Below are 25875 nucleotides of genomic sequence, written 5' to 3'. Positions count from 1 at the left end.
TTTGAATTCTGTGTTTGGAGGAAGACTGAGAGAGAGCGGGAGGGTTTGATGTTGGAGGAATAGGTGTGGAAAAGATGGCTACAGGTTTGCACTTGGAGGATTAAAGGTATACCCGTATCTCTGCGTTTTTGGATGTTCCTTCACTTTGCCTTTGTTTCCGATCGTTCAAGAGATATGTACTTGCGTTCGTGTGCGCGCGTATTTGTACACGTGTGTGTTTGTGTGGACAAGCGGGCGTGGGTGCGCGTGTGAAAATAATTGTTCCTTGCGCACAAAAGTCTTTAAACCTTGCCGCGATCACATGCTCTGAGAAATTGTGATTGTTTCGATAAGTTTCATCCCGCTGATTGCTGTACGTACCGCCCCACCGCCTTTGCAACCGCACAGGAAGCGAGATATAACGAATCATATAATTTTATCGCAGCATCTACATGTTGACTTGTAGCCAATCGTTGCTGAACCTACTAGTTAAATCATTGCGAGCGATGATGCATACATTCCCACCACGTCTGTTGTCTCGCCATATTTTTTCTTTGACCGAATTTGTCAAAGGTTTTTTTGAAAAGATTCATTTAAAAACTTTGCCAAAGTTCGTGAAACATTCATCCATATCTGATTCGGTCAAATAGGGTTTAAAGTGTTAAACAGCGCTAGCCTGGAGCTTTGCGAAATTGATGGCAAATGAACAGAAGCACAGGAGGGAGTTCGTAGGTCGTTCATTATCATTCTTTGTCTGTCTTTATTGAATAGTGTCGTAATCGTTGCTCTCAAGTTGAATGATGTTGCGTTGTTTCAGCTGAAAAACGACTCACTGAGGCGTGTATGTTCTGAGTTATGTCAAAGTCGCGCCGTGTGAAAAGAATAGGCATATACAGCTCTAGTCCTTCGACTTCTTTGTTGAAAGACTTTCTTTAAAGAACAGCCATCACAAGAACGTGGGAAAACTTTTCTGTAATCAAGTGCGCGAACGATATGCGTAGAAATATTTGATTCAGCGCTTGCATGGATGAGGCACAGGCAGTGCGTTTGGTGAAGCGAGATGGAACAAAATTAATAAATTAATGAATAAATATGTAAGGTTTGTCCGAGGAGAGAGGGGATGAGGCAAGAATATTTGGAGATGTCCAGTTTGAAATAGTTCAACGGCAGCGAACCAATTACCTGCCTGCATCCCAGCTTCCTTTGTCTCAGACACCTCCTCATCACCTGTGATGTATAGTCCCTGAGCATGTTTTCCCCCTTCAGTGCCGACCGTCTGTATAAACATTACGCTATCAAGACCAGTAATGGCGATACGTTTGTTTGCTTTATTTTCCCTCGGCCTCTTTGCTCCCGCCCTTACAGCTTGTAGTACCAGGTGTGAGCCTGGAGCGACCGACTTCTTTCGGTACCAGTAAGGTCTGACGAGAGCTGTTCCGGTGATATGTAACGCGAGTTGGAACATCAAGGGACTCGCTGGTGGAGACCAAATGGAGCTGAGGATGTAGCTCGCATAATTCTCTATTGTAGAGATGAGATAGGACTAAAGACGTAGCTCTCTCGACTGAAAGACTAGGGAAGTGGATAGCTTGTCGAACAACTGTCCACACACACCCAGCACTCCCCAGCACTCCCCCACCAAAGTACAATTCTCGGATTAAGGGTAGCACAGTCTAGGCAACGTCAGTCGGGGAATGTGTTGCACGTGGAGAGAGCGCAAGGCACACCGGAAGACAGGTGAGAAATGTTTTAACAGGTGTAGTAGAGCCTTATCACCTGCAGGGCCATTATATTTTGGTAACGTGACGCCTTCAGTGCGTATGGCGCTACCCGCAGCGGTTCAAAACATGGTGAAGAGCGGGATGCGGCGAACTTATCAGGCCAAGATCTGCTCGAGAATTCATTTCATTTCAGTGGCTATAAGCCCAGGGGGCATTTCTAGCCATAACATGAGATAAGAAATACGCCACATAAAATAATCTTATACAAATAACAACTGGTGACAATATGGCAAAAGATATGATATTCAATGATTACATGAAACTAAACAAATATATAGAGAAATTACTTAAACAGTGATAATGCAATCTGGATAAATTTGCTTAAATAACAAGTATACTTTTAGATTTGTATTCATCTGCTGGTTAAATTTAAATACATTTGCGTGACGCGCCAAATATACAAGTAGTGCTTTCTGAGAAACAGTTAAGAAAGGGTTAGCACACACATATTGAAATTAATCCCCTACCTTCTCTAGATTACACAAGGGACATGTTCTTAAATATCTAGGTATATATATTATCGCTATCTCTTAATTGCGGAATAGGAATTTGTAGCAGCTTAAATTATTATATTGGATCTAAGTGCAAGGGATAAATTTATTAAGTAATTCTCTAAACCAACACATTCTTTAAGCCTACGATAAGTCGTGCAGATCTTATTTGTAAATATATTGTTTTTATTTTTGAATAAATTGGTCCTTTAAATTGATCATTAGTCATAAGGGCCCTGACAGATAGAACGCCCTAACCCTCGGCGAGCCTCCAGAAAGAATCGAACATCATCACGTCAGCTGCAGCGAAGGGCGTGTCACACTGTGAGACTGCCTCGAGATGACAAAGCACAGCAAAGACACAGTTGACATGGAATTGTGGTAGTAGTAGCGTTGGTCATTTTAAATTACATGTTTCTGAGACCTCAGTACTGAACCTGCAGCTGATCATTTCTACTTTATTTTTTTGTCATGTTTAAAAATATGTGGAATTCTTATTGGTATTTTTTTTTCTCTCTAGTGTTCATTCTAGTATTAAAGCACCAATCACACACGTTCTGTGATTTTACAGAGAGGGGCGGAAATCTGCTTATGGGGGAGATGAGGGAGATGAGGGTTAATGAAAATTCGAAACGTAACAAATGACTTTTGTTCCCGTGTTGTCGGCAAAACCAGAATGAGTCACCATATTCCATCAATCAGAGGCCAGCCGGAGTTTTTGCGCCTGCAAATAGAGGTCGCTTCCTGTCGCTGACGTCAAATGTTGCGTGAAGAAAGGGATGTGAAACAGCCGCCTGGCCAGTAAGGTGCGGATGACGTCACAGGCCGCCATTAATGGAGCGTTGGCACTCGCATAACATAAGCAAGGAGAGACAAGAAAAACCGACGTTAATCAATTTCCGCATTCACTTGCCAGTTGTCTTTTAACACGAATGGATGATGATTTGAGTACCAATCCCTGTTTCTCTCCCCTCTCTCTTTTTTTGGCCCCCTCCACCCTCCATCCCTTTTGTTTATTGCTCGAAGACGCTCACACGACTGAAAAAAGGTTAATATCTGAATTAAATGTTAATAAACAAAGTATAAAGATGTATAAAGCAGCCACGGAGTTTTACTTAGTCATTAATCCTGTAGGTTATGTCTGTAGGCAGGAAACGGTTACTAAAATGTATGTTCATTGGGTAGTTATCTCAAACATACGTTGTTAATAACAACACTAACTTAATTTCTGATAATGTAAATTCACCAGTATTTCTGCGCGTGGGTAACAAAACAATATCAAATACGATCGAAATATTTTCAGGTCGCTTTTTCCCAGAGAATAGAAAAATTGTCATATCGATCAAGGCGTGGAGTCTTGAGGCGGTCCCCCCGGTCTCCACAACACTTAGCCTCCGTTTCACTCACAAGCAGTTCACGCAGTGTCACGTGGTTCAGTCTGGGAGCGTCTGTCCGCTCAGGTCAGGTGGTGCGGCGCCATACTACGCCACGCGGCGTCCGTCTTGTGGACTGCGGCCGACGTGTCACGCTTGGCCGTAGTAATCAGCTAATTGATCGTCACGTGACTCGTGCTTGTGACCCCGAATCATATCTTCCTTGCATGCGTGCCCTTCCTGTTTTGCTGTCTTCTCTTCCTTTCTTTCTCTTGTGGGAACGAGCCATGCTAACGACATCGATGACTTTTGTTTTGTCTTCTGTGAGGATCATTTGTGAATTTAGCTCGTCTAAACCCTACAACTATTTTTTTTTTAAATATATAAATTTATTTCACTATATTTTCTGTTATTTTAATGAATTTGTTTGTTAGTAATATGTGTTCCTGACATTATTCTGACTTGGTTTTGACTTCCATTTTAAATATACATTTCCGTTAGTTTGTAAGTGGTGTGTCGCAAGGTTGCGTGTTACAATATATAAAAATAAATAAGCAAACACTTTTCTGTAAATAGATGACTGCTTCCTTACAATTCTGTAATCCTGTAATCTTTGATTTTTAAAAATCCAATCGATTAAAAAATATTTACATCAACTACTTAGTATGTAGATTTTCTTCATGTTGAGATATTAATTTTGTGCCGTTTTGTGTGTGTGTGTGTGGGATATTTTTTTTTTCAGTTCACACTCTTGATGGAAATGATCAGTCTGGCTACACAACATAATAAGCAGTCCGTCAGTTTGTCTGACTAATTTGTGGCATTGAGACAACAGGGACAACACCACAAAACAGCAAGTTATTCAGAAATGGTCATGCGCAGAGCTCCAGTAGCATTTCAGGACAGTTTGCTGCCGGTTACATTCATCCCACACAGTTTCATCAAGACAAGTCGGTGAAACTTTCTTGAGGTAAGTGATGAAATTTTGAGACACGATAGATTCTTAATCTTTGTGTGTGTGTGAGAGAGACGACTGTATTATTTTTTTTCAATAAATGTTTCTTCCTTTCTTTCTTCTCAAAGTTGAAAGAGCAGTCTGCTAATAAACCCGCTCGGAAGGTGGTTGACGCTGTAAAAGGTGGTTTCAGAAACCGCACGTGGAGAGAGAACCCGCAGGAGGCGGACGCTTTGACCCCCTCTCCCCCACCAGCTGCTGCACCACCCTCCAAGAGCCTCTCTCCAAGTGCTGCGCACGTGAAGTGCCTCTGCCGCCGACGCATGGCTCAGCCCCGCGCGCCGCGCGCTCTTTGGCGCGTGCGTGCCCCTGCGTGAAAAACCTGTGTGCAGCCGCACGTGCATTTGTAGGTGTGTGAGCGCGTGAGCTTGACGTCTTTAAATCAGCTGTGGACGTACAGGATTCCCAGTACGACGTGCTACGTCAAGGCGAGACAGAGCCCGTCAGACGGTCTGAGAGAGGGAGAGACAGAGTTTGTGTTTCCGCCAACATCCACCCTAATCTGTTGGAGTAGCTTTGTTCGTCTGATCAAGACACATCGTCGAGCAGACAAGCCCTCGGTTACGCGGTTTTGATAAGAGCATCGGCGGAGCGACAACAGCAGCGGCGGCCGGGTGGCGATGGCAGGTGGTGGGTGGAGTGTCCAGGGACTGTGCCTTCAGAGACGGTGGTTGTCGGTCTTCAGTGCCATCGTGGCGGTGTTGCTGCTGACCTCTGGGTGAGTTGTTTACCTTGTTTTGCCGTTTCCAATTTCTAGGGCTTCATACGAATCAGGACATTCATAATTTGTCCTAATTATTCCTAATTTATTTGTCCTGATTATTTATTTGTAAATTATGGTTTAATTTCCTTTCTGCTCTTTGATGCTTTGAGTTCTGTCCCTAAAACGACCTTTCAACCGTGCGGTGGTTTTAGTCATTAATTTTCAAACTGTCAAAATTCTCTCTCTCTCTCTCACGCGCGCGCGCTCACACACACAGAAGGTTCTGGCTATGGATCATATGGAACTAAAAATGCTTTGTGATTTACTGATTGCCTCAGTTTTGCAATTTTTCACTTAAAGAAGTGTATATATCTATATCATATCAGAAAACTAAACCAACTACAAAAACTGTTTTCAGTAAATTACAAAAATACTGAAAAGGTAATATCAGTATAATAATAACAACAATAATCTTAAATCACTACATTGAATATATCACATATCCACGAGTGTTGGTTGGCGAGAAGCTAGCAATACTTCAAGTGTACAAGTTTACATAAGACTTAGGGTCGTCTCATCTTCTGTCATTCTATCCAATTTTTGTTCATCCCGTTATCCCTGCAACCCAACCGATTTGAGAATGACGGAGGGCTAGAGTGTTTGGTCTCAACCGTTCACTAAATCTCGTGACCTCGTCGCAACGGACACTAGGTGCGAACTATGACCTTAGTTGACGCGTGTCGCACTGGCTAACCAATGTCCCAAAATAGATCGACGCAGGGTGCAAAAGGTCATTGATACAGTGCGTGCGTGAGTTCTGGAACTGGAGCTCCGTCTGCTACAGTTGGCTCTTGTCAACCTTGTGGTGGACCAATGAAAACGATAAGCAGCCAGTCTGTGTAATGACCACGGTCAACCGGGAAACCATGAACCAAAAATATTATTCATGTATAAAAAAAGGTTACAAAATTTTGGGATTCCGTTAGACAAACATTAATGGCGATTCGCTAGTTTTTGCAACGTTTTTGAAGAAAGGAGATCATATGATAATGCAGTTGCTTTGTTACAACTTGCGATAGTATTGTTCTTGTTATTAGTCGTCTGGTCATGTTAACAACTCGTCGGATCCAAAGGAAGAAGTAAGAAGTAGGTACAAGTTCAAGCAAGAGGTGGCATGGCAATATGCTTCAAGAAATTTGTAGATAGTTTGGAAAACAGTTTGTCTGCAGAACTAGACTTTCTGGGACTCGAATCAGTGCACATCTGGAGTAAAGTAGTACAGTATCATTTAATTCAGTGGCCGTAGGAGCAGTATCTTGGACCCAGCCATCTGGCTTTGGCGCTCTACCTTGCCCTTATCAGACTCTCATTTTCTGAGAGGTAGGGGTACACCTGCTGGGTAGGGAACAGACAGTTGTCCAGTCTCAGTCAAGCTTACTCGTGTGAAGAAGTTTCAACAGCACAGACGCAGACACAATTGCGCAACAGTTCTTGTAATGACTAATTAGATGTAAGTAAAATGTTTTATGAATAATCAGACTGTGAATGTTGTCGATTCAATGTGTGTTTGTGTTAATTACTGTCTTTTTTTTTTTTAGATGCATGTGTTTAAGAAACCTCACTTCACGAATTGAGCAACTGTTTTAGACAGTGATTGGTAGATAATCACAAAATAAATTGTCAATGTGTGACAATCCTGAGGTGGCATATAATGTGCCTTTCAAGCTTTCCTGCTTTCGTGACATATCCGTAGTCGCTTATGACAGCAACACCACCAGTTAACGAACATTTCACACCATTCCTTGGGGTTAAGCCAAGTGACCGGTTTTTGCCATGGAAGTGTACCTCCTGTATCCCTTTCAGTTGCCTTTTACCGAGGAGGCTGAAAGCCTCAGCTAGCATTTGGCTTTCGTTGTCTTGTATGTTTTTCCTTTCATCGATTCCATCAGTTTCAAATGGAAACAAACCCGCTAAAGGTTTAATATTTATGTAATATTTATCTTTATGCATTAGATGTGTCTGAGTCAAATAAAAAAATTAAAAAAACCCGGTCTATGTAATTTTTTTTTTCTTCAAGATCGGGAAAACCGTACAGCTTTAATCTGTCTGAGCCAATCCTACTCAGCCTTTGATCCTCCTGAGCTAGTGATTAACTGGTCAGCAGGGGCTGACTTCCGGCCACTTGATTAGGTTTTCCGGTACAGGCTGTCTGCAGCCTCGTCGGCTTGTGTTGTGTAGACGATGATGCTTTACACTTCTAACTGGAAAGTAAACATTCTTTGTTTTTCTGTCGATGTTTGGATTGTTGTTTGCTTTCATCGTGGTGTTAGGAAAAAGGAGGATCGGCTTTGTTCTGTTCTGTTAATAATGTTTTTTGGCACAATAACTTACACCAAATCCTTTCCCATCCCTAATCCCCTTTATAATTAAAATATGGTAAGTAAAAGTAATCGTGTCCGCTCTTTTATTGTTTCTCCTCCAATTTTTCTTCTCTTTATTTTTTCTGTTAATTTTCAATCATGCACCTTTCTCTAACTAGGATCGTGACGAAATTCTGTTATGTAAAACTATAAAATATCTTGTTTTGCCAAACCTTTTCAGCCCTACATTTCCCCCTTCTCACATTTCTTGTATTTCCTTTCTTCTCAACTCTTCCTGCTCCACCGGAAACGATGGAATTGTATATCGGCCTACGACATAGGCTTTCGCGAACTATCATGCAAGTGACAGAAAATTTCAGAATTAGTTGGCGCCATGCATGCGAGACAAAATAAACATTTGTGTGCTGTGTCCTTCATAAAGATTAATCTGAGAGTTTTGACTGGAAACAAACTCAATTCAGTGAGCCAGTGAATTAGCGGAACATACCTGCCTTTTCACCTCTTCTCCAACTATCTCACGAGCTCGGTACAGCAGTGCGTTAGATACACCTGGAAGCCAACGAGCTCGAGGGCTTAAACATGAACATGTTGTCTCGTTCGAAACAGGAATAACAAACACGGGCATTATCTTTCCTGTTACATATGTGTGTATTTTTTGCGTATTTTGTGTGTGTATGTGAAATATTGAATTTATGAAATCTGAACCCATGATGTTTGTTTTGATTAATGAGAAGTTTATTCGGAAAAAGGCAAAAAAAAAAAAAAAAAAGTCAGTGCAGCAAATAAACACAATGCATAATGCCAAGCGCACGGACCTGACGGATTGATGATCTGTTTTTTTTAATTACTTGTAGCCAGTGACCAGTTTTCAAATTGTCACTACTTCATTTCCGTTTCTTTGTTTCTCTCACAGGTGCAATTTTTTATGCAGCTTTTATCTCACCCTCTTTCACTCTTTCTCATGCACAGGAACCACCACTCTTACATTTTCGTTCTAAATAAATGTCAATCACAGTGGACAGCACGCGTTCTCATTTTAACACATTATAAATCTGAATTCAAAATACATTATTATATAATGCACATTCTAAAATAATGTTTAAGTGTTTGGGCAGAAGATTGCCGGAGGTGCAGAAGGAATAAAGAATTCAACATAAGAACGATAATAAAGTATACCAGACTCGTAGAATGATCACTAAGTTCGGAGCCAAGATTTTTTTTTTAAAGTAAATGTTAATATATAAAACGACAAGGTTTAGTTTGTACACACTGTACTCAAATTTGCTAACACGTGGGTGTGAGGAAGTGGCATGCGCACTAACACCGGAAGTCGTGGAATAAAACCGTGGTGTGGTAGTCTTATTTTGGCCTGTCGCACCATGGAAGCTGTCTATGATATGTGTGTGTGGTCACATTATCATCAGACTGGCGAGTTGCCCGGAAGCTGAGGCAGTGAGAGGAAGCGACTCGCACCTCTTATCGCCGAGTGGATGTTCATGGGTCATTTGGCTCCCGTCTGCGAGGTGCGTTGAAATCCGCAATTCAAGATGTCGGCTGCGCACGAATATCAGTCGCATGATATTTTTAGCTGAGCGCTTTTCCGGTCAAGAAAAAAACCATCTTTAATGTTTGAAACGCCAGTCATGCACTTTTGAAAGAAAAAAAGAGAAGAAATGTCTTCAAAGAAGGCTTCAAGTCTGGAAAGAACTCCTTCGTCAGTATGGGCATGTGTTGGTGAAGGGGGTTAGTCTGACCATTTGCTTTCCTCAAATCACACGTGAATGAACGCCAGGTAACAAAATAAAATACATTCTCTGGCATGCTGACATCGGTTTCCACCTCACATCTTCGCTCTAGACAATTTCAGAGCATGCTGTGGTCCTGGCTGTACAAGACTGGATTGAAAGAAATATTCACTTTCTCCCATCCCATTCTCACTCCAACATTTCCTCAACTCATTATTTCTCTTTCCAATAGTCTGATTTTCTTTCTTTTTCAAACTGAATGGCTGCCACAGAGAGTGGCAAGTGGTCAATAGGGACTTTCTTACCTGAATAAACCCTCTACTTTGTCGCTGTGTTCGTCTTTTGCTCAACTTCACAAACAAGAAAACAAAAACACTGAACAGAATTTGGCATCGCAGTTCTTTGGGCTCTGTAGCTTCAGTTAATGTTTCCACCTGATTGCCGACAAGAATATTTCTTTAATAAAAATTGGCTCTTCTTTTGAGATGCTTGAAAATAGTTTTCACAGTCTGTCAGCAACTTCATATTTAAGATTCATAGCTGAAACGACCGTCGGGTTGAGAGTTAAAGACATGTTTTGGAGAAAATAATTAAGCAACCTGAGGATGATGAGTTAGTGGGAGCGGCCGCGAGAGGAAGCCAGGTGCCCCGGACCTTCATTAACTTTGCAGACCGAAGCAGCTACCTGAACAAGGGAAAGAAGAGAGAAAAGGGAGAGAAAAAGAGCGTATTTTCTCTTTCTGTTCATCCTCACTCACCTGTACATTCCTTCTGAATTCTCCCACGTGCAGTTCAGAAGGCATTTTAATTTGAATTCTGAATCAACGTCCTGACTTTTTATTTATTTATTCTTTATTCATTCCTTAATTTGTTCTTTCGTTCATGCTTACTGTCCATTTAGAAAAAAAACAACTTCTGAAAACCAGTGTTCCGAACTGTTTGTGCACTTATTATTCATTTAGTGTGTTCTTTCTTCCTTTTCGTGGTATTTTTCTACTTGTTCTTATTATCTGTACTGTTACAGTGCAGCTACACTGTTACTGGTTAAAGTGCGATTGTCTTTAAAAAACAAAATAATAAAGTGTATGAAGGTGTTAATTAGAGAAAATATTGCACAGCAAACAGTAAATTTTGCTGGCTTATGTTTTATTTTTCTTTTCATGAAATCTCAAATAATTTTTAAACTATCACCCGTGATTGTGTACATGCATGTACATTTTGATACCTCATGTCACATGATCGCGGTGACGAGGGCGAAATTAGTTTTAATTGACTCTGATCGAAACTAATGAGCCTTTTGTATTGAATAAATTGCCCTCGTGGGGTCTTCCATGATTTCGGTGGTTAGGACCGGGTCGAGCACCTTGACATGATTGATGGCCTCGGCCGTCACTTCACTAACACTCGTGTTGCGCGTCATCACCCCGATAAGTCCGTGCGGCACGTGCCGTATCACTGCTGCAGCAGCCGGGGTCGGCATGGGGCAGCGCACCCCGTTATCACGTGCCACAAGATGGAACTTGTTTCCTCGCGTCATGGTTTGATCAGGGACGATTAGGTATAAAAGCACCATCTTCCTCCTTTACTCGTGTCGGTAGATTGCACTCAAGATGTTTTAACAGTTGGGGGCTGCGGTCTGGTGAAATGCCATTGTGAAAAATGAGATATGGAAGATAATTAGCGAGGGCCGGTGTGTGAGCCTGTCGTTTGAAAGTCCTGGAAACAGGCCGTTAGTGCACTTAATAACCTGAGCATCCTGCCTCCTCCTCTTCCTCACACCCCTGCCTGCACTCCGTCTCCAATCATTTCTCTTTGACTACTGATGAGAGGAAATAGCAGAGGGCGTATCTCGCCAATGCATGATGGGAATCTCGCTAGTACCTGGCGGAAATGGTCGTGTCGGAAGTGTCCGACTAGAATCTGTAATCTTGCGGTCAATTTTCTTTTGTGAATCAAATGATAGCGACATAGAAATATATAGAGAGGCGGAAGGTGAGGTTAATCACATGATCCCGCAAGACCCACACCAAGATCAAACACGTGCGCAATGTTGCAGAAACGTATGCTTTGTTTTCTCGCGCGCTGACATAATCCACATTTTTATATGTAAAACTATGTAAAATTTCATTTAACACTCTTTGGGTTGTGGGAATCGGGAAAGGTTCCCTCCCCCCTCACTACAGTTTGATACACATGCGGCATACTGGCCATTGTGTATGCTCATACCGCCTCGCCAGGCATAAATATGGCGAGTACAAAAGGTTCATCTGTCATAAGGACTGAATCTTCTTCCTCGTCCTAGAAAACTTTGTTTTTGTTAATCTTCGCTTCACACTCTTTGGTCATGTTACCTTCTGAAGCTGCGTTGTCCATTTTGATTGGCTGTTCTCTACGGAGGAGGGCAAGGGATCAAATGTCCAGCCCACCATCAAGGTGAAGTGTCAGGACCACGACTAACAACATTGCTGTATTTTATGCTTATTATAAATAGGTCCTCCCACGATTACATCGATGTGTCATATATAACTTTTTTTCTTTCTTTCTCTTTCCCCTCTTTGTATTCGTCTTTTTTTCTTAACCTCCAGCTCATCTCGTACCCATAGTCACTGTCTCACATGTTCCCTCGGCAAGGTTCGGCAGCTTGGAACGCTACTCGACGGACGTGGTGGTATGTGCAGAACGGAAGACGTCAAGCACACATGCTCCATCAACGAAGAATGCTGAGCGCGTGCGCTCACACGCGTGCCAACTACTAGAAACATTGCGCACACACACGTTCAGGCTTTTGCTGGCATTCTACTGTAACAATCTTCCTCGGCAGTCTCTCGTCCTCTCTCAAGAACAGTCACTTAATGATAAAAAAAAAGGAAAGAAGGAATCAGTGGCGGCGGAGTAGGTGCAAGACACAAAGCTTGTGCAGCAACATAGTCTTCTTTCACGATGGTGATTATTTTGTACGGTGCCGGTAAAATGTTTGTGCAGCTGTATAATGAACGTTGGTAGAATCTGTTGAACGTCTGGTGTGCAGCTGTAGTAAGTATAAGCAAGTGCAGCTGGAATGCTGCGGTTTTTTTTAGGTAGACCCAATGGTAACACGATTACAGACAACTGAGCTATTTTTTCTCGTTTAGGCTCAAAAGCTGTCACGTGACGAATGAACGAAGTCTGATGGCGACAACTGGGTTCTCCCCAACTCAATACCCCCCTAGCCGACATCTTTGATGTTGGCTAACAGACACATTCACCCGTGAGACCCCCAACTGTTTGAAAAACGCCAAAATAATTTGATAATCATTTTGATTCTTGTGAATTTCATTCGACATCCTTCTTCACATCCTTTCTATGATGTAACATTAATTAAAAGTTAAACTATTTTATTTTCTGAGTCGGCTGCTTCGAGGTAACCCAGAGTCCACCTCTTTCAAGTGATGAGCGGAGTTCACCAAAAGATAATATTTTTAAAATATTTGAATAAACATTCTTCCCACCCCAGTTAGCACCTGAGATCCAAACTTACAAAAGACATAAATTAGAAAAAAGCAACTCCGATGACCCTATCAAAAAGTGGATTTCCGAGGGCTCATGTCAGTCAGCTGGTGTACTGCGTCTGTCCTCACGTACAAGCGCGAGGAGGAGGAACTCATCAATGGCTGCAGAGTTCTTGTGCGTCATCACGTTGAGGACGACGTGAAAGGGTCAGAAGGGTCAGAACGTGCCCCGTAGAACTGAGGTGTGTTTCAGCGGCACGTGCCTCGCGTTTGGCGAGATGAACCTAAGATTATCTTAACCATCTTGGACAGAGCCTACAAAATCTGGGTCTGTGCCCATGAGATATATTTTATACCTTCTTTCTTGGTCGTAGTCCGTTGGCACCCTGATTTGTCTCGCTCCAACCACCTAACACGTGGTGCGAAGTGTGTGACCTGCGTGGGTAGACGGTTGTTGTGTTTACAGCAAAAGATAAGCGGATAAGCAAGATATAAATAAAACATACAACAAATTGCGACAAGGTGCGTTGTTGTCTTCGCAGTTCATTCGTTTTATTTTTTTAATCCACTTCTTCACCATCTTTTCTGTTGGCAATGTTTTGTTTCTTCTCTTTATTCGCGTTCACGAGGGCGTAGGCTTACTTGCATGTGTGTGTGTGTTCCTCAGTCCATTCGTTGAGGTCTTCATGCTTGACATATTATTTTTCAGAATTTTTATTAGCCCCACAGGTTTTGGTAACACAACCCACCATCTTTGTTGATATGTTGTGCTTACAGTCACTGCTACACCTTAAAAATTCAGCGTGCTTTTTTATGATATCAGTCAGCCGACTACAAGGAGGTACGCCCAGCAAAATTCCTACCTGGAAATTCCAGGTGTATGTCAATGTCATTTGCGCTTGCGTGCACGCAGGCACAGACCCACACACCCTCAAACATTCAGAAGACATATACTGATACCCAGAATTCTACGCGCCGTTTCAAAAGATCCAAACCTGCCTATGTCAGCCACAACCGGGAAGAGAATCTGGATTTTTTATGGGGTAGGAGGAGGAAGTTGAGTGAGTGGGTGGATGGGTAGATTTTAGAAATGGACTACATACCTGGCAGGAAGGTGTGTCGCTGACGTACTATCCAGCGGCACAGGTAAGGCGAAAAGAAGAGGGTACAAAGTACAGAGTAGGCAAAATTACTTTCGTCCCCCATCCTCTCAACATCAGGAATTATTTTCATCTTACATTCCTGACACTGATAAAAGCAGCTTGCCACAAGGCGGACCGACAAACGCAGAAACAAAGAACAGAAAAAGATGTGATTCTGAATAGAAAGTGATACCACACCAGAACAAGTTTCATCAAACGATTGCTCTCCCCCCTCCCACACACACACATATCAACTTTTTTTTCTCTACTTCCCTTATCTCTCTTCCACATCAAGATAATGAAGACACGCCTATCCTCACTTATTATGAGACTCGCCAGGGAAGAGAGATGAGTGTTCGTGCGGTCGCTAATGAAGATCAAGTATAAACATCCTTGTGTAATACAGTTTATAACATTTCGCGAGTTAAATATAACTCGGATGGTATATCACAGTTAGCAGACGAGGGCTGTGTGTGTTGGAGAGAGAGAGAAAGTGAGAGATGAATGAGATATGGGGTGTTCTGTTGTCCTGTAACTTCTCCCATCAGACCCCTGCAGCAACCGTTGTTTATCGAATGAAGATGGCACCATTGGCGGCGGTTCAATCTACCGGTGTCATGCAGCAGGCAAGCGGGTCACGACCTCGCTGCAGCCGCCACCAGATGGCAGAGGCCACTAACGGCAGCAAAGCAGGTGATGGGAAAACTTGGCGGACAGCTACCCTCTATCCTCTATCTCTCCTCGGTGCGCTCGTGCTCACACATAGAACTCATTACCTACCGAGGGATATCTTGATCACAGGCGCAGGTCGAGTCTGTCAATGGCAATTTTCAGAGTGGAACAGCAGTAATCACCGGCGTCTGCGCCAATAGAAGGTCCTGGAGGTCCTGTTCTTCAAGTGGAACCATCTCGACTGATGGTAATGATTTTGAGGATGACGGTTATGCTAATGACGACGCTGATGTCTGGCACAAGAAGTAACTTAAAAGCTCAGGGAATTAGTCTCACAGGTGGTGAGTATTTAAAATGAAAAGGAGGCTGAAAGGCAGATGCTTACAAGGTCTAATCCTTTCCTACCGCTGCATCTGTTACCTAGATGGCCGTGAAAGACTTTGCAACCAGAGCGAGCCTCGATTATGTGATGATCTATCAATCTCAATACACTTCAATCATTCACTCCATCACTCGACAGATCATGTCTCGGACATCAGACGTTCACAATATATATATGTATATAAGCTCAGATGCTGTGTGGAATCTGTTCATTATTCACTTCCTCTGTTTGTCTCCCTTTATCTTTTTTTTCTGTTTGTGTCTGGACTCGGTTCTTAATGGAGGCTATTGCAACAGTTGGCACCTGTTGTTTTGTTTTGGTCCCGTTTGCGCCCGCAGCCTGCAGGTAGGCAGGTTCCACGAGGAGTGGAGCGAGACTTGCCCTCCATTGACGTCAGTGAGAGGATGGACGACCAGGCTAGGTGTGAATTGTCAAGCTTCACAATAATAAAGGACAAGGAGTGGAAATGTTTCTTGTTTAATCCTATACTCTACGAGACCAACCCAAAATCAATGAATCTTTAGAAATATCCTGTTCATTCAGGAAGATGAAGGTGAAAGAATGATAAGCTATGCCTTGCACGTGCTTTAAACCTGATGAACCACTTACTTTCACTCAATCTGCGACCAGCTGGCGATGAGACTTAACATTTTTTTCCGAACACACGACTGCTAGACTTCAGTCTGCCATTGTTGGCAACGGTTTCTTGGCTTGTTTGAGACGGTGAGGCTCTCAGCCCTCGACGAGACCTCGGCGGCCATTAAGGCTAATGAAGGAACAGCGTGCAGAGCTGTTAGAGTTGGGTGAGCAGGTCTTGTACTTTTCTCCTGCCAGCTAAGGGCAGTGCGGCGGGGACGAAGGTGGGTCCAACTGTCTTCAGGTTAGTGTGTGATGGTCGGTATCCTCCTTGTCAATCACACGACAGTCGTCAGAAAATGTAGGCTACTGCGCGGTCTTTTTTGTTTCTTCTGCCTTCTCACTGCCAAAGCTGTGAAAAAGAGAAAATTTTCAAGCAAGCACTTGTTTTTGTGTGTTTGTGTTTCTATCCTCTGATTCACGCTAGTGCAAAGGTTCACACACAGACTCACTGAAACCCTCGCACGCACCGACGAACGCATGCACGCACCACTTGGGCAGAATGCCAGAAAAACAACATTTAATTGGATGTAGACGTCACACCCGAAATAGGCCACGTCAGGCAGGTACTCCAACATACAGGTGGGTAATATCAAAATTCCTGGGATGTTTACAACAGGCTTGCCTGATCCAGGGTGTTGTGTCTGGAACATTTTTTTTCCTTATTTTTGAGACGAGCAATAAGTTCACACGAAGCTTTTATCGACCAGTCGTCTTCCCAATGTTTTGAAAAGAGTTCGGGACACATTTTGTTGGATTCGTTCATTTACTTGGCCTCTGAACCCGTCTGCTTCTGTGACGTTTATCGTAGAGATAATGTTCAAGTAGAGAAAAATACATCATGGTGGATTAAGAGGAACATACGAGGGGAAGAAAATATAGGACTAAAACAGAGAAGAAGAAGAAGCCTGCAAAACAGAGATACAGAGAGAATAAAAGAATAAAGGTTTTATGGCAGTCTCTGAACATCACAAAAAGTCACTCTACGTTGCTGTGATGGTGATGATGGCGATGAGGATGATATAGAGGACGTAATATAAATAAATCGAATAAGTCTAAAAAAAAAATTAGCATAACTGACATTAGAGCTTTATTTCTGATTCAAAATGCACCTTAATGTGAAAGCAATAACAAGAACAGCTAAAACAAAACAAAAACAAAAACAAAAACAGAAAAAAACAAGAAAAACAACAATAAAAAAAAAACCAGACACAATAATTATGCAGTAGGAGAAAAATAAATAAGTAAACATCCTGTGATCTTAGGTGGAAAAGCATTCGTCCTGTCCAGTCCCTCTACCCTTCCCTCCACTCCGAGAGGTTCAACACTCTGTCGACAATCACAGTCGTGAATAACACCTGGAATGTTAAATTATAATCTGTATAAGGGACCAATCCCGATTTTTCGTGCAATAAAATTAGCGAGCGCGAGACTGACATCATCGACTGAAGAATGGCACTCGACCACCTTCCTCCTGCACGTGTCTACGGCTCCCCTCCAGACAACTCCTCCCTCGGGCAGCAGTGATGAGGATGAACAAGACTGTATCAGCCAAGCATGTCATCAGGTGTACTACGGGAGCCCGGCAGCTAATCTGCTCGTGATGGTAGCCATGGAGTCTGTGGTGTCTTCCTGTAACTTCCATTCCAAATTTCAAGTTTTTTAAAAAAAAAATTAAGTAAAATAAAATTTGTAATTTTTTTTGTCCGTACCATGTTCAGAGATGTTCACTGCCAGTAATGCTAGTCAGGCTGAAATGTATTCTTTAACAAAAGTGGAACTTTGTCCTTTATAACATTCTTTTTGTGCATTGCTTAATCGACTCGATGAGCAAAGGAAGGATGCTGAAGCTAATAAAAAAAAAAAGTTCCTGAATAGGATCCAGAGTGAGTGCATTGCACTCAGGTGTTTGGAGCACACAGCGGGATTTCATTTACTACAATGCACTACTGTGGTCCAGTTCCTCCATTAAACGAAAGTTTTTCAAGTCTGTATCGAATCATAAATACAATACCGGCGATTACAGCAATTCTTCACATTTTTCCATCTTTCTTTTTTGTCTCTTCGTTTTCTTTATTGCTTTCTTCATTTTGTCTGTGTCTGTTTAACCGACTTTGCTTCTACAACATTCCGAAGCCGTGGCATGCTAGCTATGTCTACCTGTGAAAACTTTACGGTAAGTTAAACTGGCGGGGAGGACTATGGAAGACAGCGATGGAGAAAGAACACATCTGTCACTCGCCGCTTATAATATGACATTCAGACACTCAACCCGTTTATCTTGTCGGTTTTTTTTTCTCCCTTTCCCTGCTATTTCCCGCGAGGATTTCAGAACATAAACTTCAATTTTCTGTGCATTGCATGGTGTTTTGTCAGGACCTTAAACAGAAGTGGAATGTCGCGGGAAAAAAAAACATACTTCGTACGCATGCGCACGCCTGTTGACAGTGGGATGGCAAGGAAAGACAACCTTCCTCTGGTGGTTAAAACGAGGCCCCTTCCTTCACCGCCTACCCAAAAGTCTGAGCACCCCAGGAGGTCTTGGCACCCGGTGCTTTGGTGGTTTGGGAGGCACACTTGTCTGCTAAATCATTTCATTTACCAACAGTTAGTTGTCTGCCTTTGGTTCCAAGTTTCTTTCCCGAAAACTTCGGGTACCGACAGCAAACACGGTAAACACTGAAAGCTGTAGGTACATTCGCTGAATATATCGGTATGTGTACCCTAGTTTGGGGAGAGGGAGACCCGGCAGAGGAAGACAGGAAGAGAGAACGACTGAAAGAACTGACATGGTTTGGTCGCCGGGAAGTGAGCGAGGGGACGTAATTCGTCTAATCTTCATGCGCATCTTGTCGGTTGGAGTGTTTATCTGTTTCTCAGTCTCCTCGCGGAAGTTGTGATTTTACTGGATAGCCGCGCGCACTCGTCGGGAGGGAAACATGATCTGTTATTTCTTCTCTCGGTTTCCGTTATTTATTCTTGCTTTTCTTTTGGCTTGCTTCCTGGCAGCAGCTGAGCACGAGGAGATAGGTGGGTTCGTTTACCTGACGACTTTGGTCGTTACACCGGCTTTCATACAGGTGTTCACATGGGCTAACTCATTGTTTAATGAACCGTAGCAAAAGCTTCCGCTTCCCATACTTTTTGTTGTTGTTGTTGTTGATGATGATGATGATGATGGCGGTGGTGGTAGTAAGTAAAGCAGATTATTGCAGGATTCTTAGATATTTCAAGGAGGGCATTATTATTATTATTATTATTATTATTATTATTATTATTATTATTGTGTGTTTTAGACATTGTGGTTTTATTACAGGGTTCCTAGACATCATAATTAGTAGCAAGGCATCCTGAGGTGTAGTTGCAGTAGGGCAGCCAACTAAAGGAATGGGGAGAAGGAGAAAAAAATGGACTGGTAGTCTCGTGGTCTCGCGGGAGGTAAACTCTCTCGACTGCCACCTTGCAAACCGATTGCTTGCGCAGCAGGAGAGAAGAGACGGACACAGGGTGTAGTGTATGTGTTTGTGGATGGAGGTTGAGGTTGATGTGTGTGGTGGAGCAGGGGGAGGCTGAGTGGTTTGCTGAGCGAAGGAGATGTTGGAGTGTGAGGGATGTGCTTCCCAGCAATGTATTTACGTAGAGACATGCCTTGCACCCGACAGCTTTATAGAGGTGAGGAGGGTGGCAAGAGCACCTTCTCCACCCGCCCACCCATAGTTGATAACCGACACGTCTGCTTCCGTGCGTCTATCAGGTACAACAAACAGGCGTTGCCCTTCAGGCAGTCTGAAAATAACGAGCTATCAAACATGAACACCATTTCACAAATTTAGACAGGTTCGCATGTCTTTCAACCAGAGCGATTTCTGATCTCACACCGCAACAATTCGGCGATGTGGGAAGACAGGGATGCTGGGGTGGATAGGTGGGTGGATGAATGTCTTGTTGGTAACGTGTGTGTGGTGCAGATGCAGGAATGATAATCATATATTTTTCTGGGTGATGGAGAAAGGCAAACACTCATTTCCTGTTCAGGGGGCTGCATTCTGGCAAAGACAGAAAATCGTAGCTTCAACTTTGTCATCAATTAAGGCTCATTAAACCTATGACGCAAAGCGGATCCCATACCCTGCCTCATACTACACCTGCCACCCTTACCTGCACACACCACACGCGCAGCCGGGGGTAGACAGAAAAGACATGGCTAGAGTTTTTCGTACCCCTCCTTCCGGTGGCAGAAATTTTCTAGATCATTTTTTCGCCTGAAAGACTTTACCTGCAGCTTGTGGGAGCTTCAAAGGGATGCCGCCTTTTAAAGAGTCTGCCAGTAATACCTGATGTGGGATCAGCCGTAGGTTCACCTGGAAATTTGTCTTATCTTACTGGCTCAGTGCTAGCGCTTGTAGCATCGGGGAGGATAGAGGATAGGTATTGTGCTTCCCCACACACACCATCATATCGGTTGGAAGCAAGAAATTTTATGCACCCGTAGAGAGTCTCGTGAACTCGCGTGGCAAAACACTTACCCCAGAAAATAGTCGGGTGCAGGCTGCTTTGCGCATCTTCTCGCCGGTGAGTCTTAGTGTCGGGTGAAAGAGTCCGACCTCCATGTAGAGATAGTTCATTGAAACTTTGAACATGTGGAGACTAAAGTTGTTATTTTAAGGTGAATAGGTGAGTTGTGAAAGATTAACACAGCTTACTAGCAAATTTTTACAATAATAATTCATGATTCACGGACTTCGCAAAAATACGTATAAGAAGACTGATTTGGGTAGACTTTGATAAGAAAATGAACATTCTACACCTATTATTCGGGAAAACCTGTTCTTAATCAAGCAAACAAAAACAAACAAAAAAAAACAACAAACAAACAAAAAAAAAACAAAAAAAAAAACAAAAAAAAAAAACAAAAAAAACAACCAACAAACAAAAACAAACAAACAAAAAAAACAAAACAAACAAAAAAACAAAACAAACAAACAAAAACAAAACAAACAAACAAAACAAACAAACAAAAACCCCCAAAAAAAAAACAACAAAGAAACAAAACAAATAAACAAAACAAAAATAAACAATGAAACGTGTTTAAACTGGCCGACTCTCCCTTATAATATCCACAGCAACTTCGTTAAAGGCAGGGCAGACGGAGGGATGGTCCCTGATGAACAGAGATCGATAAAGGTCGTCAGGGTCAGAGGTGAGGGCAGATAAGGCCGCGGCGATGTGCATTTCTTTGGCGGATGTGGAAGGATTGCCTGAGTTACACGGTTTTTCCCTCGCTAATCGCTCGTAATCACCATGGACATTCCGAACGTGCCCTGGCGATAGTGTGTCCCGGAATGCTGTTCATTTACCATGTCGATGAACCGGTTTTCATATCGGCTTCTTGATGTTCTGCCTCCGAGCCCTTCGTGACCTGCTGCATCTGGTCCAGGTGCACAACACTTGCTCGCCATCAGTCACTACAAATAGTGCTTCGCTACCATCTTCTTTGTTTTTGTAAAGCAAACAATATATTTTTTGTTTGTGATTTTGCACTTTGCGAGCTGTGATGCTGTATTAGTTTTTAGTGTTGCCCTTTGGTTCAAGTTGCATTAATTGCCAAACTATAATAAGCACTACATGGAAACATTTTGTTATTTGAAATATTAGTTTTTCTTTTTTTGAAACAAAGAAAAGGCTTTTGCAAGGCGAAGAATGTTTAATTCATCATGTTGAAATCTTTGAGATGATATCTCGAGGTCTGTAAAATAATTGTCGCATCGATCAATAGATGTGTGTGATGTTGAGGTTAGATGGGAGGATTTTGCAAACTCGTGCTCATGATGGCGAGATACAGCGGCTTCTGGTTCACTACAATCATAAACATGGCATCTGACATACACCTTCACTGTATCACATCATCTTTTTAAACCTACATCAGTCTGTTTCCTTCTGTGGTTTTTTTCATGTCTGAATGTTTGTATGTTTGTCTTCTCTCTCTCTATGGGGGTGTAGAGAGGAGGGGTAGGATGTCTGTATCTGTCTGTCATTCCATGCTGGTGGTCGGGTTCGTAATCAACATAAAACATGGTGCAGAACACAGGCAGCTCAGAATCGCACCAGTGCAGCCCTCGCCGTACCACTTCCTACAGCTCGTGCATAACATTAATATTTACCTTCATTTCTCCAACATCACGTAAACGTCTGCTCTCTTCACGGCTATTTCCTTCTTCCGGTAGCACGACATCGACAGGAAAGACAGGCATATATCAACCGGCCGATTGTTTATGGATAAAACCCATAAAACTTTCCGGCGAGTTGAGTTTCTCATGAAGCACCACTGAGTACATGCTCACAACCAAAATGAAGAACGACAATCCTTTTTTTTAATCACGTGACTTCAGTGAGTGCACAGAAATCAGTGATATCATTAAACGTATTACCTGTAAAGAAAAAAAGCAAAATTTAGGTAATGTGTTCAGAAAGAATGTAAGAGCCCTAAACAAATGAAAATATTAATTATTCATTCCTTTATTAATTTCAGCCACGCACACAGTACCTGGGATATCACGGCCTTTGAATACTACCGGAAGTTCCACAAGTATTTAGACCTTGGAGAATGCCCGCAGAGAGAAGAACTTATCATCACACCAGACAACAAGACACATGTCAAGCCAGTCAGCTGGTAAGAGCTTGTTCTGCCCAAAAGTTCTCGGAATCGGATGATAAATTTACTTTTCATTCTCAAGTTGTCTTCTGATAAAATTCACTATCTCCTCCACAAGTTTCATTTCAATCAACTCGTTCTTTGATCTTGTAACAAGCTCTTTGAGGCTGTTCAGATGTCTTTCATCTTGTTCATGTCTTTGATCAGTTTAATTACTCTTTGAACTTGTTCAAAAGTCTTTGAAATTTTTTTTAGCAACATGCATCAGAAGGGCAATATCACGAGCTTGATGAGGGAGCTGAACGACACGCGCCATGTCATCATTCCGACAGCCACGGATCTGGTAGCTCACCTGGGGCTATGTGTGGGTGAAGCGGCCTCCTACCTGGGCATCCTGAACAACGGCGACTGCATTGCGGTATGCGGGTGTTGTAATCGAGTCTTAGATAAATATGGACCTTGAAAATTTAATATTTAGAAAACAACATGCGAAAAAACCTCATCAACAAGTCTGTGAAAATGGTCTTTGGGAAATGTTGCAGGTTGAAATTGCCAGCAAACTGACCTTCAGCAGCAAGACGATGGTGCGGGCGTACGTTGAGTACTACCGGAAGTCGCTGGACATCCTCGACACCACGCCCTCGTTGCGCGAGGGCTTTGAAACGTACTACGCGGACAAGTACTACGTCAAGTACAGGAGCTACGGCACTCTGGAGATCATTCTCGTGCAGTTCCGCTTCCGGTCGCAGAAAGAGACTGAGGCGGCCAAAGAGCTAAGGATGACCTCAAATTTGATGTCCGACTTCATGAAGAAAGTTGAACGGGAAGTAGGAGTGCCGCAAAGAGTTTTGGTAAGCTGAATTAATTAATTATTCTTCATCATCATCATCATCGAACTCGCCTTAAATGGGCGAAAATTTCGCTGTATAATGCAATTATTTTGTTATTAATATTAAAAGTAGACAACCTTCACGCTAAGACACTTGGGAGAAAATCGTTTTTTTTTTTTGTTGTTGTTGTGATTTTTATATATTTCTTAAAATATCAGACGTTACCATGTAGGTATATGCGTGTTCTATATGTATGTGTGTCCATATGTGTGTGTACGTGTGTGAGAAGAGAGAGAGACGGAAATAGAAATTACATTTTTTTTACACATAAAGAGTTGTTGTGTCACATTTAGCGTCTAGATGAAAAGGAAGAGAGAGAGAGAGCGCATGAAGATAGTGAGAAGAAGAAGGGACTTTCTGTTCGTTTATCCGTTCAGGATCTTTCACCGGAAACTTGTGTTTTCCTGTGTGGCGTGGATGTCTGGTTCTGCTAATGGGGTTTACAAAAATGAAGAAAAACAAGTTGTTGGTTCCTTCTCCCTCCCTGCCCCGGGAGAAGAGGTGATGTCGGTGTAGGAAGACGAGGAGCCAAAGAAAAAAAAAAAGAGAACTTCTACACTGGAGTCCTCCTTCCCTCGGTACCCACACCCACGTGCAATCTCATCGTTGTAACCAACGCACTGACCCAGTACTTTGGGACTTGGACAAGGCCACTAAATGTCAAGGAGATACCTCCCGTCTGTAGCACGTGCCTGCACCGGCAGCGCGTGTCAAGCACGTGCGTCGAGTTTGGGTGCAGAAGTTCACCGGAGGTATTAGGGACAGCATGGCGATTTCCTTGGCGGTGCTTGGCGATTAGCAATGTCTTTTTCCTTCCTTCTAGTCATTCACCCCCACCACAACCCTCGCCTTTCCCAACCTTTTTGCCAGGTACGTGCAGAAATTACCTGCATTTTTTTTTCGCTCTAGGAATGCACCTTTGGCCTTCGTTTTCCACAATCTGTTCACAATTTCCTTTACCTCACTTTTTGTACTTAAAATTCTTTCCTTTTTTAAAAAACATGATAGTTGTGATTGCTGTCTGACTTTATCGAATTAAAGTCCAGTTTGTAAGCTATAGTCATAGGGTCACTTGTATGTGTGCGCGCCCGCGTGTGTGTATTCTAGGGTCACTTGTATGTGAGAGAAAAGAATGAGTATAAGCTTAGTTGTTATGTTTTGAATGTCATGCAAGATCGCGAACTTTTCCCACGCCTAAACATCTTGAACTCTTGACATCTCAGGGTGTGAATGGGTCAGAGACCTTGACGGCTCATGGTGTCAAAGATAGCCAAATAATACTGCGAGGGATAGGCATAGTGGTGGCAGTAAATGGCGAGGGTAGGGTGCTAGTGACAAAAATGGGTTTTGGCACTTGAGAGAGTGTAGAATTTTCTGGCTAGAAATCTGTCGAGACTGATCAAGAGGGTAGCAAACTAACCAATACGCCTCCGTGCTGAAATCGTATTTATCGCCAGTCCTCGTCTTGAGACCCCAAAACTTAAAACTCTAATTGGGGTGCATGTGTGTGTGGAAGGGTGGGTATGCATGGATAAATCTTCAATGTAAAGTAACTACTTGAAAAATGTAGCTGAGTGCCTACTTGTGTCCTGTTCCAGGTTGTAAACTTGTCTACAGCCACCCAAAACCCATACACCCTGGACAAGTACAGCGACAAGGAGTGGGAGGCGGCTATCAGGGAGGTGGAACTGAAGGAGATGATGGTCAAATACACGCAGATGCAGATCGTCTCGGGCCGCTTGAACCCCCATCTGCACTACCAGCTGTTTCCATTTCTGATCAGCGGCTCACCCAGTAAGTGCCATTGGTCCCACCCAGTCTTGTCTTGAGAAATCTTCCAATTATATACAATCTTCCTCGCGGGAATTCGCTAATCAATGACATCCATCCGGTAGAGAGTGGGTGGGGACTGAACGATGATAACATGACATCCAGACTTGTCCTCTAAAGGTTTACTTCCAAATATACTCACAGACTTTTTTTTTATTATTCTGTCCTTAGTTTGTCAGGAACATTCGTAGTTGGTTTATTTTATTTTTATTTAATATTTTCCGGCTGTGAGAGCGCATTGACTTCAGGTTTCGTGTCAAGTCTGGAGCATTAATCATAGGTCAGGAACAGACATGCGTATCCATGGTAACTATCATGATACCTCAGCAGGTTAAAAGGTCGATGACTGCGAACAGCGAACGGGGTGGAACTATTCGTTAAGAAGTAAACATAGTTGCTAGTCGTTTACACAGCAGGTGCATGTCTGCGAAATTTAAATGAAAATTAATCAACCCCTCCCATCTGTTTGATGAGTGAAATTTGGAAATTTCATAGCATTTTACATAGTATATCGTTTCATAGCTGTCATTATCACCACCAATCACTGAGTGTGTATTTGTTTTTTTGCTCGCAGTAGCTGGCCGTGGACCAAGTCCACTGACATGGGAAGCTACATCAATGCTAGAGGTCTCTTTGAGAAGATCCATTAGCACTGCCAAGAAAACAGCAAAGAAGGTGAGTCCGCCTGCAACCATTCTTTTTTATTTCTTTCATT

At 42.7% G+C, this 25875-nt stretch overlaps 1 protein-coding gene across 2 annotated transcripts in view; it reads left to right on the top strand.

Annotated features, from left to right (window-relative positions):
* LOC112555785 overlaps positions 1 to 25875 on the top strand; it is a 44919-nt gene that overhangs the window by 14279 nt on the left and 4765 nt on the right. For both annotated transcript variants that reach the window (XM_025224300.1, XM_025224301.1), the window contains exons 2-8: positions 4367 to 4594; positions 4708 to 5357; positions 22318 to 22458; positions 22696 to 22858; positions 22983 to 23291; positions 24929 to 25124; positions 25735 to 25835. In XM_025224300.1, coding sequence (XP_025080085.1) covers positions 5260 to 5357; positions 22318 to 22458; positions 22696 to 22858; positions 22983 to 23291; positions 24929 to 25124; positions 25735 to 25835 — 1008 coding nt within the window. In that variant the 5' untranslated portion in view covers positions 4367 to 4594; positions 4708 to 5259. The remainder of the gene's footprint in view (positions 1 to 4366; positions 4595 to 4707; positions 5358 to 22317; positions 22459 to 22695; positions 22859 to 22982; positions 23292 to 24928; positions 25125 to 25734; positions 25836 to 25875) is intronic.

The sequence above is a fragment of the Pomacea canaliculata genome, linkage group LG14 (assembly GCF_003073045.1).
Source record: "Pomacea canaliculata isolate SZHN2017 linkage group LG14, ASM307304v1, whole genome shotgun sequence".
NCBI classification, from domain to species: Eukaryota; Metazoa; Mollusca; class Gastropoda; order Architaenioglossa; family Ampullariidae; genus Pomacea; species Pomacea canaliculata.
Note: the sequence above shows the minus strand (reverse complement) of the source record. Positions and strands in the feature narration are given on the sequence as shown.